The following is a 20,043-nucleotide window of genomic DNA, read 5'->3' as shown; positions in this document are numbered from 1 at the left end:
AAAATTTTGTACACCTGGGGGATGTGCAAAATTGTGGTTTCAGCCACAATGTGTGAGTATGATACACTCCTAATTTAGGGAAGGCTCCCCCTATCTACAAACTAAACTAATCTAATATGGGTGGGATAGCAGTCTTTCTTCTCCTTTCAAGAAAAACTATACTCTTTTCTCTTCACAGAAAAGTAATAGCAATTGGAAATAAATAACAGCAAATACAGAAATGAGACTTTTTTGTAGGAATTTTGGAACATAAAGGGAAGCAAAGTTTCCATGAAAGCACAAAGACATTTGTCATTTCCCCGAGACGGGGAAAACAGAAATAAAGTTGAAAGTCTTCAGCTTTCTATTCTCCTATCAACCTTTTTAAATGATTTTCTGGTAACCAAGCACGGTATGTAGCAGCTCAAAGTCTAACTACATGATGCACCTCTTATGCACAAAAATAGAAAATAAAAGGAACACAAAGTCTGCAAGTTACCCGCTTTGCTTGAGCTTTCTACACTAGCTTCAAATGTGATAAATAGCTCAAAATTTGCAAGACCAAGTCTGAAAACCAAACCTATATCTCCAAATGCAATTAGCAGCTCAAACTCTACAAGATTGAATTTAACTTGCCTCTTTTATTGAAAGCAATTTGATTCACATCTAAGCTCAAAGTCTTAGAGTGCACATACAAATTGGCAGAATTTTTTTGCATTGCCAAAAGATATCAATTACAATAGACCCCCTCAGGTATTTATAGGAGAAGAGCCTTGAGAAAAAGGTGGGAGGATCCCAACTAACTTGACAAATTCTCTCAACCACCATGACTTATTTCAACTACTAACTAAGACTTATTCAAAATTACAAGTCCTATTCTAAATTGACTTGTAATCAGCTTACGTGTAATTACAAAAGTGCAAGTGATAAACTTGCAATTACAAAAAAAAAATTACAAGTAAACTTGTCAAAACAAAATTACAAATACACAATTGAAACTATTCTCTGTGTCCGAATACATGACTCTAACTACATCATCCTTTGTTTTGAATATCTTCATGTTGCTTCAAGATGCTAGAACTTGAAGTATTTAGGATTGGTGAAGACATCTCGAACCGGAATGGGAATTTGCATCCTTAATGATCTTTATGTCTTTCGCCAACAAACTTCAATCTTATCTTCTTGCTTAGGGTAGTAATGGCTTTTCAAGAGGGAAGTTCTTTGCAAGGCTGAAGTAAGAAACCTATCTCTGTCTTGAAAGCATTCTATGCTCTCAACCATGAATTGTTGTTGTATCTCTTTTTTGTATCATCCTCCAATCTTGGAATCCGCTTGCAAAATAAGGCCCATCCCTTAATTCATTGATTTGGTAGGTCGTGTGTGCAAACAAGACTGACAAGGGAAAGGATAAATTGATGCCAAAATGGGCTCACAAGTGAATTTCGGGTTCTGAAGACTGCATTACATGTGTGGAAAAACAAGAGCATTAACTTGCAATTGTGGAGAACAAACATGCAACTTCATATGTGTAATGGGAAAACACAAGTTTGCAATTGTAATTGCATGCTAGAGACTCATTTTCAAGTGTTTTTTAGCGCATTTTGGACCAATTTCGGGTTTTGGAAGGCTGACTGCAAGTGAAGTCACAACTGCAATCGGGTTTTAAAATTTTGATTGCAAGTAGACTTTAAATGGGAAAAATGAATGAAAGTGAAATGAATGGATGAAATGGGGTTTTGACATGAGGGTAAAATGGAAAGAATGATTTTGACCAGTAATGACAAACTTTATGTGACAAGGAAAGACACATTTTCAGCTTGACAACTTTGGAAGAGGGAAAAAACTTCAATTTGTAATCAGATTTATAAAACTCAAAATCTTGCTTGGTCAAAGCAAATGAGCTTAGAGAAAACCGTAATGCTCCTATAAATAGGTGAAGAAGCCAACACATGGGTATTCCTTGGCAGCTAAAAACGGATTTCCATTCATCCCACTCCACAAAAAACGACTTGGAAGGAGAGATACGTTTTATGTCAAACACTCTTCAATGAATGAAGGATGCAAAACGTGTTGCAAATGTGGCAACAATGGCGAAATATGGGCACCCAAAACGTGGAGCTTACACAACAAAAAATGGAGTCAAAAATCCCCACATTTATGCACGACGTGTTTGCCAAAACCGTTACATCCCAAAAATGTGGCACCAACCATCGATCTCCAGCAGCATAGCAAGAATGTGGGATGGATTCAAAGCAATAATGCCACAAAAATCAGATTTGTGAGAGCAAGAATGCAAATCGGGTATTTCCTCTCCAACTATAAGCAAATGTGTCCTCCAAAGATGCAATCGGGTTTTTAAAACCCCTTTACAAGTTTTAAATTGCATTACTTTTCCTTCACTTGAGCAAATTCAGGTTTGAAAGGAAGAAGAGCAAAAAGAAAATAACAAAACAACTTGTAATACGGAAATAAAATCCCCATCACAAGTTTAAAAAAACAAAACATAAATAAAAAAGACTTGTAATAGGGAAATAAAATCCCTATTGCAACTAAAAGCAACACAGAAAAACTTGTAATAGGGAAATAAAATCCCTATTACAAGTAAACACAAGACATAAAATCACTTTAAAAACTTTAAAAGACTTGTAATAGGGAAATAAAACCCCTATTACAACTTAAAAGCACAAATTAGGAGCTTATAAGAGAAGTTACAAGTTCTCATTAAACTTGTAATTTTAAATCACTTGCAATTTGTCTAAGCAGTTCCTACAACAACTTAAAAGACAAAAAGAGAAAAGGGAAAATAAAAAGCAAGTTACAAGTTACAAGTTTTAAATAAAGTGCACTTGTAATTGCTAGAAATAACCCCTACAACACAAAAACATAAAGGAAACTCCTAACCTGCAATAGAAAGAAAATTTCCCACTTGCAGTTGGGAAGAAAAAACCCGAAATTGAAGGAAAGACATAGCAAACGAACTAGAAACGCGATGAAATTTGAAATGTGAATCGAGGATGGACTGAAGATCAGTCCAGTTCAACAAGGAGTAAAAAATTTGCCTCGAGAAGCATGCCCTAAGAGTAAAATCTCCAACTTGCAGTGACTGCTCTGAAACTCGAAATTGCACAAAAAGCTAGGAAAATGAAGACCAAAACTCACCAAAACTTGGGCAATGATGACAAAGACACCCCCCAATGATTTGACAATAACAAATGTGAGTTTTGTACCTCGCAAAACATGCCTTGGAGACAAAAACAACATATTTAAACCAAAATTTTGTAAGGGTTGTCACATTTTTTAAAATTCAAAAATGAGGACAACAAGTCACACCCAGAACAAGTTAACGCAGCATACACGTAAGAGAAAGCCACCAACATACACTTAAAATGAAGGTAAGAACAGATACAAAACATGCATAAGTTAAAGGGAGGCAATAATGATGATTTCAATTCATTAAAAGGCCAATGGCCAAACTTACAATTGCAAAAATGCAAGATAAATACAAGCCTTCAAGAGAAGTGAAAGAGCATAGAATAGCTCAAGCCAACAAGGAGAGAACCCTTTACGATGAGGCTTAACAGCCTTACATAGAAAACTGGTCGCAGAGGAGAGACCATTGGTCAAGGAAGAGAAGCCTTGGCCCTTGTGTGTGCAGAGGAATGTTAGTTAGGGAATGCAGGGAAGTACATGGACCTGACATGGTGTACATGCAAGCAACCCGTCCATACCTTGACAAGGCAATCCCAAGAGAGAAGTACTTCTAGAAGATGGATTGCCTGACATTCCAAAGTCAGAGCATGCAGGCATGACATGGAAATCCTGCAAAAATCATTAAATGTGCCCCTGTAGCTCCATGAAAGAAAGTGTACAAGTCGCAAGAGCTAGTGGAGCATTAAGAGCTTTGAGTGTTGATCACGCCAACTGGAAGTGTTCCAAGTCATCAAAAGTCGGAAAACTTGGGAACTTTAGGGTTCCGGAGTTACGGGGTTCCGAGGAGGAGAAGACTTAGCAACTTGGGAACTTCGAGGTTCCGAAGTTACGGGGTTCTAGAGAGGAGAAGACTTGGGAACTTGGGAACTTCAGGGTTCCGGAGTTACAAGGTTCCGAGGAGGAGAAGACTTCGAAACTTGGGAACTTCGAGGTTACGGAGTTACGAGGTTCCGAGGACGAGAAGACTTAGGAACTTGGGAACTTTCCTTCTAACAAGACAGCATTTAAGCACTTCATGCCTCCATTGGTTTTGTCCTTGATCAACTAGGATAGCGCTGGTCCATGGAACATATCTCTGATCGGTTCTCACTGATGGACCAAGGGTGTCATAAAATGACAACAAAAACCTCCACAACTGTCAACTACAGCTGCATGGAATTATTACATTGCATTAAATTACCGAACTTATATCTTATACCATTCAGCTAAGATATCTAATCTTCCAAAATAGAAATCTTATCTCGCACAAGAGATGACTTGGAAGATAAGTCTAAATTATTAGTGATTATCTACATGTTGGTTGAAAAGTTTGTACACCTGGGGAATGTACAAAATTGTGGTTTTAGCCACAACGTGCGAGTATGATACTCTCCTAATTGAGGGAAGGCTCCCCCTACCTATAAACTATTCTTAAACTAAAAACGGATGAGACAACAGTTTTTTCTTCTTCCTTCAAGAAAAACTATATCCTTTTCTCTTCACAGAAAAGTGATAGAAATTGAAAATAACAGCAATAACAACTTATAAAACAAAGTGAGAGAAAGGAAATGAAGTTTCCTTAAAGCACAAAGACTTTCGTCACTTCTTTCGAAACGGGACAGCAATATCAAGCTCAAAGTCTTGAATATGTGAAGTCCTATCTACCCTTTTCTAAATTAATGATAACAAGAACAAAGTATGGCAGCACAAAGTCTGAAATATCTTATTCTTCTCTACATAAAACAACAAGAACCAGTGTGAGCTCAAAGTCTCCCAACTATTTCTTATCACAAAACCTACTTCTACATTCTGTCAAGAACAAGTGTAGACACAAAGTCCTACAGCTTCTCTCAACAGAATATCTACTCTAACTGATATTTATCTCCAATACTTGCAACACAAAGTCTACAAATCAAATTTGATTAAGCTCTTATAGAAACACTAGCAAGAAAGATAATATTGAACACACGCTCAAGATATTTAGCACAAAGTCTCAATCCTTGAGCAATCTTTTTCTATTTCTTTCAACTTCAATTTACATATACAAAGCACAAAGTCTTTCTTGCTGCAAATTTTAGCAGAGTTTACTTGCTTGCTTTTCAAAAGATAAAGATTACAATAGACCCCCTCAAGTATTTATAGGAGAGGAGTCTTGAGAAAAAGGTGGGAGGATCTCAACTAACTTGAGAAATTCTCTCAACCACGATGACTTATTCAACTACTAAGACTTATTCAAAATTACAAGTCCTGTTCTAATTTGACTTGTAATCAGCCAATTTGTAATTAAAAAAATGCAAGTAATGACTTAGCTTGCAATTTACAAAAATTGCTTTTACAAGTAAGCTTGTCAACAAGGAAACTACAATACTGAAATTACAACTTTGAAACTACAACTAAGTGTTGAAAAACACTCATGTTACAACATGTTTGGCCATAAACCCTTCAAACTTTTGGATGATCATTTGCAGTTTATAAGGATTCAGTTCGTGAGTATTCTTTGCAACGATCATGGTTTTCACAACAACATCGCTGCAACGAAGGATTATGATGTTGTTCTTCTCAAGAGAAGACTGGATTTCCTGCAATAAGATTTGGTATTTCACCAAAGCTTGAATCGATACAGCTGAAAATTGTTCATTACTCCATTCATGGTGAATCTTCATTTGTAGATCTAAGAGAACTTCCTCTTCTGGCAACAATTCCCCATTCTGATCCATAATATTACAAGAGGCTTTCTCACAACAAGAAACAACATCTCGCAACGCTTCAATGCGTAATTACATGGCATCATCAATATCCTCAATGAGTGACTTGAGAACAAGGACTTTGTTATCCAAAAGTTCTTCAAATTCTAGGTACATAACTCTGGAAGGAATAATGTCATGTTCTTGGAGAACATTCAACTTTTCTTGAGGCATCTTGTGCCAAACCATCAAATTGCCTTCAACCCTTTCCAGGTTCTATTTGAAAACATCAGAAGCTTAGTTCAATTTTTCCTCAATGGTCTCCAACTTGATCATTATTTGGTAGATATCTTTCAATATTTGAGTACATAAATCATGAAGCTGATTTACCCAAGAATCCAGCACTTGTACCTTTTGAGCAGCTCTTTCAACTCCTTGGACTGATTCTTTTGCATTTGACAAAGTTGAAGGATTGTCCCCTTCATTAGAAGACTTGGTGATCCTTTGAATTGCAGCAACAAGTTGCACATTTTCCTCTTCTAGCTTATCCTTCTTTGCTAGAAGTTCATCATACCATTGCACCAATGAGGCTACAGAATGTTGAGCATCATGTTTGACCACTTCATGCATTTGTTTGCCCAATTCCACCCTTGTGATCCTAGAATCAACAGCTTGCATCTCTTCATGTGGCTTGTCTACAATTGGCTCAACAATTTCAGCCACCTTCATCTTGTTACTATCAACTGTTACCCTTGAAATCGTCTTAGCCCTTTTGGCAACCTTGGGTTTGATTGCTTGAGATGCTAGAAATCAAGGATGTCAAGAGAGATTTCTTGCTTCTTTCTTTTAGGTGTAAAAGAACTAAGCCATGGAGGTAAAGCCATCAATTCTCCTTGAGCAATGGCTAAAAGTGAGGGAGAAGCAGTTTCTGTTTGAACAACAGTCGTCATCCTGGGAGAAGTTACTGTTTAAACAACAACTATGGAATGCTCATTAATCAAAGGTTCTGATGACTGCATCATGAACTCATCAAAACTAGAAGCAGAAGTATCAATCTATGACAAAGGGGCATATGCAGGATTATCCTCAAAGATATTCATCAAATTCCCTTGAGGATGATTAAGAGATGGCTCTGCTGCTGAAATCGGAATGACTCTCTGAGGAGATTCACCCGCTGAAACAGGAACAATATGAACAGTGGAAAAACCATCCACATTCGCGTCAAGAGAAGGCATAGGTAATTCTAAAGGAATCTGAGGGGGAACTTCATGAGGTGACTCCAAAATGGGTGACTCGAGAGCATTATCTGATTGTAGTTCCTCCTCTAGATCTTCTAGTCAATTACATGAATATGAAGCTGAGGCTTTTCTTTCCCTCGAACTGTCACTTCTTCGGGAGGAAGTACCATTGCTCTGCTAACCTTCAACTTGATTCTTGTGCTTGAAGATGATGCACCTTCCTTGTTGTCTACTTTGATTTCAGACTTGAGTTTGACAGGTCCTATAGAATCATCTTCTTTTCCAACCTTGATCTTGATGAGTCTAACACCGTTACCCTTGAGCCAAGTATTGGTGTTAGCTAAGATAGGCTTAAATCTATCAAGAATGGAAGTGCATTCCTTATGTGACCATTGAATTGATGGAAGTGGTGCTTCATCAACTCTTTTTTCATCATATTTAGGATCAATTATCTCTCCATCATCAATCATTCCTTCAGGAATGTTTACCAAGTTCAGGTCAACAATTTGCTCAAGAGTAAGTCTGCAATAATCCATCTTACGAACCTCTTTTTTTGTACGGAGATCGACCCAAATGTCTTCTATCCAATGCACATGCGTGAAGGACTTTTTTATCTTCTCCTTCATGCCTCGGTAATTAAAATCTACTCTTGGCTTGAACCTTTTGAGTTTTATTTCCTGCATTTCGATCTCCATGGCCTTGGCCTTGGTCGATGGAATGAGAGAATAATGGCCAATTTTCAACGGGTTATTTGTAGAGATTCTCATTCCAACCTTATGCTTAACAGATTGATGTGCATGAACAGCCATGATCTGTCTTCCCAACTCCATAAGAATGATCCTATCAGTTGGATATCTAGGAAGCATATATGGTTGGCCGCTATAACATCCAACTCTCATGTAAATGAAAGTTGGGAATTGAAGGAATAAGCAGCCATATTCATTCACCTTCTCCCAGGCGGCATCTAACACTCTTTTGTTTTTCAATGTCTTATCAAACAGGCACATATAATGAGCAAAGAAGGTGTCTTGGACCCTCCTGAAGTGCAATCTGCTAGGTCTCAAAGGCAATTGGTCATAGCAATCCCACACTGGTATAAGCGAGCAATCACCTTTGGTAGAAAGACCAAGGAAGTGTCTGAGTGATGTTGTTATATACACCAAATATGAGTTCATGTAGAACGGCATGGTGGAAAGAACTGCTGCAAGTTGTTCACAAAGGGTATCACTGATGATTTCACCCCAAGAGATGTGTTGAGACTACCTTATAACCATGATGAACTTATACATCCATGGTTCAAAAACATTAGAAAGTTCGAAACCCATCATCCTACTGAGAAGAGTGATTGTGTCTCCGATTTCCCACTTGAAATCACTACAGTACAACTTTGCCCACCTTGTAAAACCAGCCCGTGGCTCACTGATCCATCTATTGATATGGCGATTGCAATCCTTTTCTCTTGAAGCATAGTACTCAGCTGCACTATCTTTGGAGATCTCTAGGTACACAGGTGCTGGTAGTATTCCGAAAACCATCTCAATAGTGTCCGCATCAAGACGGATTATCACTTCCCCATCATCATTCCTGATAGTTCTTGTTTCTTTGTCAAAATGATTGGCACAAGCAAGAACGAACTCGGTTTCTAGGGCAGCCACTGGAAAGGAAGAAGCATGGTGAATGTGGTTGTCCAACAGGCGCTACTTATTGCTATCCTTGGGATCCTCCACCTGTTTAACGAACTCTGACATATCAACATGCCCTATTTCCGCATCTTTGATGTGCTCCATGGGAGTGGAAACTTGGGATGGAGAGATCTCATTTTGGTACTTATCATATTTATACTTCATTTTCTTTTGACAGGAAGATGATGGTAAATGAGTCATTGAACAAGAGCCTAGCACGCTGCGACGAAGATCTAGAAGTGTCAGAGCAACATCAAGATCAGCCGAATAAAACATATTTCTTCTTTTCAATGGGAAAAAACTCTATCCCTCTTGAGCGGAAAATGGTGAATAAATAAGAACACTTGAAACTTGGCTTTTGGTCAATTTCGGATCTTGGGAGATGTGTTACAAGTATGCAAGTGGGGTAGCACATATTCGCAATCGGGTTTTAAAACCCGAATGCAAGTATACTTGTAATAAGAAAAATGTAAGGATGTGTGAAAAATGGAATTTTGACATGGAAAAGCTAATGGGAATGGAATGTGTGAACAAAGGTAATGAATGTGGATGAATAAGAAAAGAATTTTGGAAGATCATCTTCATTTTAACCTCAAGGGAATGGGAGAAACCTTCACTTCTAATCAGGTTTTTAAAACCCGAAATTGGAAAGACAAGCTTTTACAACTTTGAAACTTGAACTTTTGGCAAAAGATGATGAAGTCTTTTCAGCCAAAGGGGAAAAACTCACTCTTTCATCTTACTTGCAATCGAATTTTAAAAACCCGAATGCAAGTAAAGAGGGAAAAATGGAAGGGGAAAGACAATGCAATCCTTAAATTACATTCAAGACTTGGATAGAAATGGGAAGATCCCTCTCAAACCCAAAATGAAGAACAACAACACAAACATCAACCATGATCAATCAAGGAATTTAAAAACAACAAAAATAAAATAAAGACAAAACTGAAAACAAAACATACCTTGCTTGATCAAGATGCCCTCCAAAGAGATAGAATAAATTTGGAAGAAACAATCAACTCCTTAAACAGAAGTCAAAACGAAAACGTTGAAACCCTAGCCACGACTAAAGAGAAACAAAATTGCAGCAAAAACGGCTTTCAAGGAAGAATAGGTCAAAGCCTCATGGAAAACCTACGTAGGAAGAATAGGAACCAAAACGCCTAAGTTCGAACTCCAAATCATGGCATTCCAACTCCATAACGTGGCATTCCAGAAAACGGCTAATGAAGGAAAAAACGCAGTCAAAGAACAACGCAATGGCAACCATACAAGCTGCAACGTGTTTCTAAAAGCATGAAATCCGCCTTGAATTCAAAATGCCCCCTCATCCCATAGATTCCTCCACCAAAATCGGTTAGAAGTTGTGGCAAAATCGAACTCTAAAGAGAGAAGAGCAAGTCGGGTTCTTGAGGAAAAGAAACAAGTTTAAAATGCTTTGTAATAGACATGTAATCGGGTTTCTAAAACCCCTTTACATGTTTTAATTTGCTCACTTTTTTATCTCCCAAGCAAATTCGAGTTTGCAAGAACAAAAGACAAGAAGACATGTCAAAATAACTTGTAATAGGGAAATAAAATCCCCTTTACAAGTGACCAAAAACATTAAAACATGTAATAGGGAAATAAAATCCCTATTACATCCCAAAATCACTTAAGTAGGAACTTTTGAAAGAAATTATAAAATCTTTTTAAACTTATAATTTTAAATTCACTTGTAATTTGTCCAAAAAGTTCCTACAACTTAAAAGACATAAAAAGCAAGAGGGAAATAAAAAGTAAGTTACAAGTGACAAGTTTTAAATAAAGTGCACTTGTAATTGTTTTAAAATTTCCCTACAACACTAAAACAAGAGAAAAATAAAACTTGCAATCAAAGGAAAATTTTCCACCTGCAATCAAGAAGAAAAAACCCAAAATTGAAGAAAAAACATAGCAAACGAACTCAGAATGCAATGAAATTTGAAATGTGGATCGAGGATGGACTGAGGATTAAGCCAAGTCCAAGGGCGAAGCAAAATTTTGTCTTGGGAAGCATGCCTTAGAGTAAAATTTTCATTTTTTAACAAAAAAAATTTAAAGGGGTTGTCCATTTTTGTGAATACAAAAATACAGACAACACTACACTTTACTAGACTTGATTAACTAAATAAAATACTTTCACTTTGATCACTAAAGTGAATTACAAAATAGAAATAACTAAAACGACTTGCACATTCACTCTGAACATGTGCAGAAGTTCTGAACTAAGCTAAAAAACTCAACAAAATCAGATGAAAGTTCCAAATATTTGTTGCTAATATGTCCAAAATTTCTTGTTGAAATTTTCAGAAACTTACAGCTAAAATTTCCCTAATGAAACTGATAAAAAATGTCTTATCAACAAACAAAGTTCCTCGTAACTCGTTCTCCTGCAATTTTCAAGAATTTGTGGCTAAAATGTTAGCTTCTAGCTCATATACATTATCTTATGAAAGGACATAGAAAAAAGAATATCCCTATTCAATCTAGAGTGTAATCAGTGTGATTTTTCAATTGACAGTCTATACAAGCTAAAAATTGTTTAAGTACCTACATTCGTAAAAAAAATCCTGAGATATTGCTAATGTAGGAATGTAAGGCTAAACTGCAAAGGGGTATGAAAATCGACTCAATATTGTGAAACAGTATTTTATTTCTTCCAATTTTATAAGATGATACCTAAAGACAGTATATCTGCTTTTACAAACATTCTTCCTCTAGGGCAGTGGATCTTATAGATTGCATTTTCAGAAATTCATGTGTATAAATTGAATGTCAAAAAAAATATAAATAACCTAAAAAGTTGAAACAAATTACCTTTCAGTTGTTGCTACTTTATAGGATAATAAGTTGAGGGATGAACATAATAGCAAGAAAATGAAAGCCTTCATTTCCAGTACAAATTGTCTAATCATGAAATAGACAAAATTCATCACATACAAAATGAAAGGGCAATTCATCTTTTATGCATGACAACAAACAGATGCCAGTAAGCAAATCAGAACAATGCTTTAAATAATCTACAGAACACATATAAGGAGATTAAAGAGACCGATGTACCAGGGGCTACATAGTCATTTGACTAGAAATCACAAAAGGTACACATAAAACAACAAATCAAAGAATATAGAACCTAACCTTGCAGCCAAAGCTTGATATGCCTTCTTCTTTATGGTAGATTTCATTTCGTCTCTTATACTTGATAAGTCGTCCGACAGAGTATCTGCCCCATCACCAAATTGCATAGATCCTTTTGTAGAATCAAATATCCCAGATGTAAAAAATGTATCATGACTACTCTTTAAACCATCTACACCATCAAAGTGCTCTGTGCTATAGGGCTCTGTTAAAGGCTGAGCAGGTAACTCAGCATGGCAATTAGATTCCAAAAGATGGCTCTCAATTTGTTGTATATAAGACTCTTGCTTGCCATATAAATCAAGTTTTCCCATTTCAAAATATTCAACTGGTTCAATGTCTTCTACAATAGACATAGATTCATTTTCCAAAGAAACAATAGGTTTCTCATTTATATTACTCCTGTTAGGTCTTTTTCTCTCTGAATTTGTAGCTGCTTCAGACAACTTCTTTGAGATCACTACCTTATTGAAAAAGACATTCTTGTCTCTCAATAATTTATGTTGCAGAGTTCCATTTATGGTTTTACATTTTCTTTCACCAATTAAATCATGCTTCAAGCAAACATCTTGATTTTTGCTCACAAACAAATCTTCATCTCCCTCTCCTGGTGTGTGATGACTAGACACATTTCTATCAAGACCTGAGAACAAGCAAGCTTTGTAGCTGTAAGTTCTACCAGTCCTCCCTGCCCTGAAAAAAACAAAAAAGAAAAAGCCTTTTAATCAGAACAAATCCTACATAATATGCCAAAGTGTAATTTTCATCATTAAAGGGCAATAAAAATCCATTTGTATACAAAGAAAAAGAAAATGATGCACTTTTTATCCTATTCAATGTTATTTATATTTGTACTTGAAGGCTAAGGTTTCCTTGCTTTGAATTCACCTCCTTTGTTTTTTTTGCTTTAGTGATGTAGTTTAGTCTTAGTCACTTTGTCATCTCCAAGGGTTCTTTTCTACCATATAAATTTATATCGTATTTGAATGAACCTTTGAATCCTGTTGATCTACTTTAGTGACACATGGAGATTAATATATTTTCTTTTCTTTTCTTCTTTCTTTATTTCTAGGGGAACTCAGGAAACAATTACAATCTCTTCAAACAAATTACACAAAAACAAAACAGGACTTCAGCTTTTAATTTCTTAAAGAAACATAATTGAAGTTCATGGCTCCTACCCTGCAAATAGCTTCGGACAGCAGATCAGGAGTCCAATAAAGCTTGATGACTCCACTAATTGAGTTAAATAGACTGAAGCAACAAGCACAATGGTCAACAAAATTAACGTATAAGAGACAAAAACATCAGTATGAATCACATCTGAAAAAGATGAACATAAGTAATTTTAGACCTCGAGTTTGACCCTTGACATGAGATTAAGGCTGGAAAGTTTAAACTATTATGGTTAAGAGTCAAGACCATTTAACACACATGAAATTAAAGATAAGAGACCAGTTATACTAGAGGCCTCTGATGGGAATTTCATTAAAGAGACAGTTAACATATTCATGTTTAATCAATTAATCTTAATAGAGCCAGAGAAGAATACAAGATATTTAGGAAGGCAGACAAGAAAACTAACGTGGAGGGCAATTCTTCTTTAAAATTCTAAGATCACAAGAGTATTGTAATTGATCTAAAAAAATTTAAAAGTGGGCCATAAATTGCAATACATCAAAACTTTGAGCAAAATAATGAAGATAAGGGGAAGGGGCAAGAACAAAATGAATTGCTAAAATCAGATGCCTCACAAAGAACCTTTCCAAAAGTAGAAAGTTGACACAATATTATAGATGACATCAAACTCAGAGCCCCTTTCCAAAAACCAGCATTAATGAAGGTGGATAGAAGTATAAAAACTATTTAATTATTTTCAATTGGTAATGCAGTTAAATATTATTCAGATGCAAGTTAAAGAAAACAAATACCACGTCTAATTAAATATCTGTCAAGACTCAAGAGTGTCAAAACATATTAAATAAACACTGTCAATAATTTCAAAATATATTAAAATAAACACTGTGATTTGCAAGAAAACGTTTTTGAACTATAATTTGACATGAAATTCCATAAATTAGACAACATTCTTTTTTGTAATAGAATATGTTTTTGAACTATAATATATTTGCAGCCATGAAAGATATTATGATCCTAACTATCAACAAGAGTGATGTTATCTCCCAACCCACCACATCTATGTTATGGACCGTGTGGAAACAAGAATGGGTTCTCTCTTCATCCGCGTATACATTATTCCACGAGGTGTTCAAACAATGTCGGGAAAAATTAAAGCCTCACTTGAATAAAGAAGAATTGGAAAGAATCAAGTTAGAAAATAAATGGGAGGAAGATTCTCATGATCTTCCCTTAGTGGTACATGCAGAAAATGAGGATAGCAGCATACAAGGAGAGGAAATGGTTTCTGACACTTCTAAAGAAATAGAAGCAGTTGATTCTAGATGTGCTTCTTTAATTACAAATGAAATGGGTACTTTCATTCATGAGGATTATGAGACAGCCATTAATGCAGAGTCGATGCATGAGGAGCAAGCTAAAAATGATAATGGCATCACATCTGTTGTAGGTGATGACTTCTTTCGGTTCAATGATACAGGAGGCTTTTGGTTTGACTATTAAAAGGATCCTATAAAGAAAAATGCATGCGAAATTCCTTTTGAACCTGAGATTGCTCTTACTCCATCTCAAGGATCATGCATCAAGAATGATATAGAAGGGATTGAATCTAGTGATTATAAATCAGATTATTTGAAGCTGCCTAGAGATAAGGATGTCAATCATAATTCTTCTTCACCTTTTGAGTACATGGTATCCACTAATAAGTCAATGGTTATGGATGAGAGGAGTAATCTTTCAAATGAAAGTGAATCAGAAGATGCATTGTGCAACAACTCTAATCACTTTGAGGAAAACAAAAAAAGAACTGTGGCATAGAAAGATGGGAAAGGACAGTTATGGGTCACAAAAGAGAGAATGAAAGGAAAAGAGTCAACAAAAACACAAAATTCAGAAGATGATAGACAAGCAAACGAGAAAAATCTTTGATGAATCAATGGCAAGCAATAAACTAGGGAAACTAAAGGATAGTGCTGAAGATGTGAAAAGGACTCTACAACTATGTGAATGGTGGAATAAGAAAGCTAAACATGCCAGGACGATAGCTTCTCAAGCAAGAGAAAAGTTGCAAAAAAGCAAGCAAAGGCATGCGCACTTGGATGAACAAGAGATGAGTTTTCAGACTAAGTATTGTGATTCAAATATTGCATCGAGAGTTCCACACCCACACTCACAAGTCAAAGATCTCAACAGATAACATTGAAGGCCTTGGAGGATGAGGTACCGAAGATAGTAAGAAAGAATAGATCGGCAGCTAGATGTCATGAGGCCCTAGATCTATACAAGCAAGAAAGGGATAAGTTGATAGATGTTCATATAACCTTACGAGCAAAAAAATCAAGATGTAGTAACTAAACACTTCAAGGAACCGGAAGACAAAGGAAGAAATGATAAGATTAAGGAATTAGACAACATAGATGAGACCTATGACTCGAACTATTGTCCGGAGAAATTAGATAATGAAAGTTTGGAAAAAGATAGGCTTGGTTTGGAAACAAGGATAACTTTCAGCTTATTAATAATCCCTTTGTTTGAGGTTGAAGCTAATGTGACCTATGATAATCCGCTTTTCGAGTTGGATAAAGAAGCCATTCCAAAATCATGTGATAAGATTGAAGACGATCATAAAACTTGGGACCCCGATGCATTACCTATCAATGAAGTGTGGAAACAAGCTTGTAGTAGTGAGAAAAACCATACTGATGCTATCACCAATCACTCTCCAGTCAAATTACAAGAGATTACAATTCAGGTGAAATGTCCCCCTTAGTTTTTTCCCAATTTCAACACGACAATTTCACCCATTAGTGTTAGCAATGATGAAACATTGAAAAGCATTACATGTTGGCGGTTGGACCAGCCTGTAATGTCCCCTTCATTAGTTCAGTGGTCCATTGGTCTATTCTAGAGACCCGTAGGCTATTTAGAAGAGAGAATTAGGGTCTCCAACCTTTGTGGAGTTTTGCACGAGCTTTTTAGGGTTTGTCAGGAGGAAATTCTTCAGTTCTACTTATGGTTTCCTTCTAGGTTTTCCATGAACTCCAGGGTGGCATAACATGCATTTGATTCTTTGGTGAAGTCAGAATTTACTATTTTTAGTAAGTTAGGGTTTGGCTGTTTGGTTGATGCAGTTCTACTGAGCTTTCCAAGCTCTTTCTCTGGGTGCGAAGATTATGTTTTTCGGAGCAGTATTTTTTGACTTACTATTTTTAGTAAGTGGCTGTGTTGAACATTTCTATTTTTAGCAATCTCGGACAAGGTCCTGACTCAGCACGGTTCAGTGGTCTTCATCGCACAGCTTCATCCTTGATTTTCGTATTAATCAATATTGGAGTTATAAGTTATTTAATTAAATATTAATTCCTTATCCTAAGGTTTGACATTTAATTATTTTTATTACTAATTAATTGTGTTATGGGGCAACTTAGGAAAAATATCTATCTGCCAGCAATATTGTTATTTTCCTAAGTCAATGGCATTAAAAAAGGTGGCGTTGAGAAAGACGAAATATTTCATGTTTTTATTATTTTATATCGCAAAGTTGTCACCTAGGAAAAAGTTTGAACTTTGCCTAGGGAATTTGGGAAAATTAATGCCATGTCTAGGGGAGGCTATGACATGAAATGAAATTGAATTTCAATGGTTTTGGGCGCCATTTGCATTTGAATTTCAGAGGGAAAAATCTATAAATACAGGTGCTTGGCCTCTCATTTGGTTTCAAATGAATTTGCATCGTTATGTTGCTGAATTGGCGATTGAAAAATCTGAGCTTCAAAGTGTGGCTTCCTAGCTAAGTCTCAGTTTCGTACTTGCAAGATAGTACCTAGCCGTGTTCATGTATTCCCAGTGTTGTTGGTGAGTGAGTTGCAGATTGTGGAGTGTTTTGATTGAGATTGGAGTGTTTTCTGGTTGCTGTTCGCGGGACTGCTGAAAGTGTATTTTTGCTCACACCTCTTGGCCAGGCGATTCCATCATTCTAGGTACCGGCTCATCCTTCCTTCCTACCACTGGCGATGCATATTGTAAGTTTTTAGCATCTTATTTTGAGTGTGGATTTTTATGTTGAAAATCGAACTTCCCAGGTTAGGCTTTGGGTTTAGTGAATGCATTGGGAAGCGTGCAAAATAAATATGGGTGTTTCGATGGCTTTCCTTGGGTTTCTTTTCATTGTGGCGGGTATAGCAATTGTTTAGAACAGATTTTGGGTGAATTGGGTGAGTAATGAGAGAGCTATGAGTGTTTTAGTGAATCCATAGGCTGTTGGTTTTGCAATTCCAGCCTGCAGATTTTTTATGTTAGTGGAAATTTCATGTTCTTATTTGGATGTTCAGCATTACTCTCTTCTCACATTATCTTGATTATTGTAAGGTTAAGTAGTAGTAGTACTAACCAATTCTGGCTTGTAACTCTCACCCCGCTAAAAAGTGGAAGAGGCTGGCTTGCGGCCTATTTTTCAAGTAAATTGTAAATCAGTCCTCCCACTGCATAAGTGGTCGAGTGACGTCTGATTGTAATGGTCCTCCCGCTACATAAGCGGTTGAGTTGAGATTGTTTTGTAATTTCAGTCCTCTCACTGAAATATCGCGGTCGAGTGATTTGTGCCTTTGTGTGTCTCTCTTGGCTGGTTCACCGCCAAGTTTCTTGCATTCTTGCTGGATAAGCAAAAGGGGTTGGCTTGCCGCCCAGTATTGTATTCCATTTCATCTTTCAGCAGTTTGAGCTCTAAAGATCCCCTATTCACCGTATGCTCTCACCTTCCCGCATTGGGCACTTGGTGATCAAAAAGTGGAAGGGTTGCAATTTTCAGCAAGTTTTCAGTTTATGCTTTCTAACCTTAACGGGTTATCTGTTGTGGATGATTATTATTGGCCTAAAAACAAACAAAAAAATAACTGGGATATTACACAGCCACTTGCACTTTTACAGCAGGATGAGAAAATACTGAAAATTAAACAACAACTTGGCGATATAACCTGCCACTTCCACTTATTCAGTGGGGAAATTACAAAATCAAAAGGAAGGCTCAACCACTTATGCAGTGGGAGCGACACATTATTAGCTACTAACCAAAATGCTGGAAAGATAAAATCACTATGCTAGGCAGTAAACTAGCCTCTTCCACTTACACAGTGGGTATTAGGGAACTAATCAGAATGAAGTCTATTGTTAGTACTACTAATCAGCATTACATTATGAAGCATGAATTGCAAATCAAGTAATATTGTTGTCCAACAGCTACAAATGATATCCAATGTTTTTTCCCAAATTTCAAGAGGCTCACAACCAAGGAAAACAACCCCAAACTCAAAATGCTAAAGTCTAGAATACTTAACCAGCAAACTGAAAATACATGAGACACAGTAAAATACTCCTATCTCCTCCAAAACACGATGGATTGACTTGAAATAAAATGCTAATGAAGCCTAGAGAGGAGACGTCCAAGCCAAGACCCAAAACCAGTTGCGAATTTGATCTAACAATTAAAGCATGCTTCCCAAGAAAACCACAAGCATGGTACGGCTTGGGAGGGAAGGGTGAACTTCCAGATAAAATTCCAATCTGCAAAACAGAACCTGAAAATCAGTAGGAAGGAGTGCCTAGACCATAGGAAAACAATGAGAGATTAACCAGAAGCAACAAAAAATCCCTCTTAGACTTATGATTGAAAATCACTTTCAGCTCCACAGTGAACCAGCAACCTGGAAACTCACAAACACCCCAAAAACAATAGAAAACATCAAAGACACCTTTACAATGAACTCCATATGTTCTTCAGTGTAAAAAACAGCCTCACAATCTCAACTAGTTGCTATCTTTCAATCAAGAAGCCAAGAACACGCTAAGAGGTATGCATTCCTCTAAGCAAATCAATCTCAAATTCAGCAGCACTTGATTACAAAATATTCATGGATACCAAACCAAAAGCCCAGCACTCTTATTTATAGTGAGTCTCCAAATTCAAATCCACATTCCCTCCAAATGGACACCAAACCCAAATGCACAATCACTTCACATTATTTTAAATTTTGTATTTCATTTCTCCTTTTTTCCCAAGTCGTCCTTCACAAAGGGGCAAATATACTTTATAAAAAATATCAATTAAGTATAATGTGGCATCTATAGGTAATAAAGTGAAATATATTATAAAAAACAACTTATTCCTCTTTAAGGCGTCCATCATGCCTTAAATAATATTTCACTTTATAAAACATTTTACCTCAACAATGAAGCGCCCAACATAAGCTTTGAACTACCAAAAATAACTCCAAGAATGTTGGAAGGCCATCTACTCAAATTGACCTACCTGTTGTAACCCTACTAAAAATAGCATACTGCTAAATATAGTAAGTGTGTCCAAATGCACTTTAACCACATTTTGAGCAGCCGTCCCAACTTACTAAAAATTGTAAGTCCGAAAAAAATTTCAGATTCAGTTACATGTCACTCCATCACGAAGCTCTCTGAAAACCCAGAAAGAATCCAAAATCAGAACTGTAAAACTCCAACATGCAAGCCTCCAAAACTGCCAAAGCATCCTCCAAGAAAATAAGAAACCCTAAATACTACTCCCGAGCAGCCTACAGGGCTCCGGAATAGGCTAATGGCCAACTGAACTGATCACTGCTGAGAAGGAGACATTACATCAAGTTGGGTCAATGAAGAGGATTTCTTTTTTTGATCAATGATCAAATGTTGAATGTTTAAGCTTGGTTGAAAGATGGGGTGACACTCAACTATATCTATACCTCCTATACAAAATAGTTATTGTTTCCATTGTTTTCCTCAACAATGACATCAGTTAACATCCAAGTCGTTTTTGAACCATTGCTAGCTTTATGGGAGCTAATTGTGAGAGATCCTACCAGTACCATTCAGATTTCCACCTCCACCACAATGAACAGTAATTCCTACCAACATTCTAGAATATTGCTATGCAATTCTTCCTATAACATTGTGACGGTTGCAATAAATTGG

General features: G+C 36.6%; 1 protein-coding gene across 2 annotated transcripts in view; it reads right to left on the bottom strand.

Moving 5' to 3' along the window:
- The window catches only part of LOC131029888 (uncharacterized), a 157,714-nt gene that overhangs the window by 74,318 nt on the left and 63,353 nt on the right, over nt 1-20,043 (bottom strand). Inside the window, exons 2-3 of one of the 2 annotated variants that reach the window (XM_057960545.2) lie at nt 11,932-12,624; nt 11,611-11,700 (exon numbers count right to left, since the gene is read on the bottom strand). In XM_057960545.2, the coding sequence (XP_057816528.1) occupies nt 11,611-11,700; nt 11,932-12,624 (783 nt within the window). The remainder of the gene's footprint in view (nt 1-11,610; nt 11,701-11,931; nt 12,625-20,043) is intronic. The other variant, XM_057960546.2, reaches the window with a different exon arrangement.

The sequence above is a fragment of the Cryptomeria japonica genome, chromosome 3 (assembly GCF_030272615.1).
Source record: "Cryptomeria japonica chromosome 3, Sugi_1.0, whole genome shotgun sequence".
In the NCBI taxonomy this organism is placed as follows: domain Eukaryota; kingdom Viridiplantae; phylum Streptophyta; class Pinopsida; order Cupressales; family Cupressaceae; genus Cryptomeria; species Cryptomeria japonica.
Note: the sequence above shows the minus strand (reverse complement) of the source record. Positions and strands in the feature narration are given on the sequence as shown.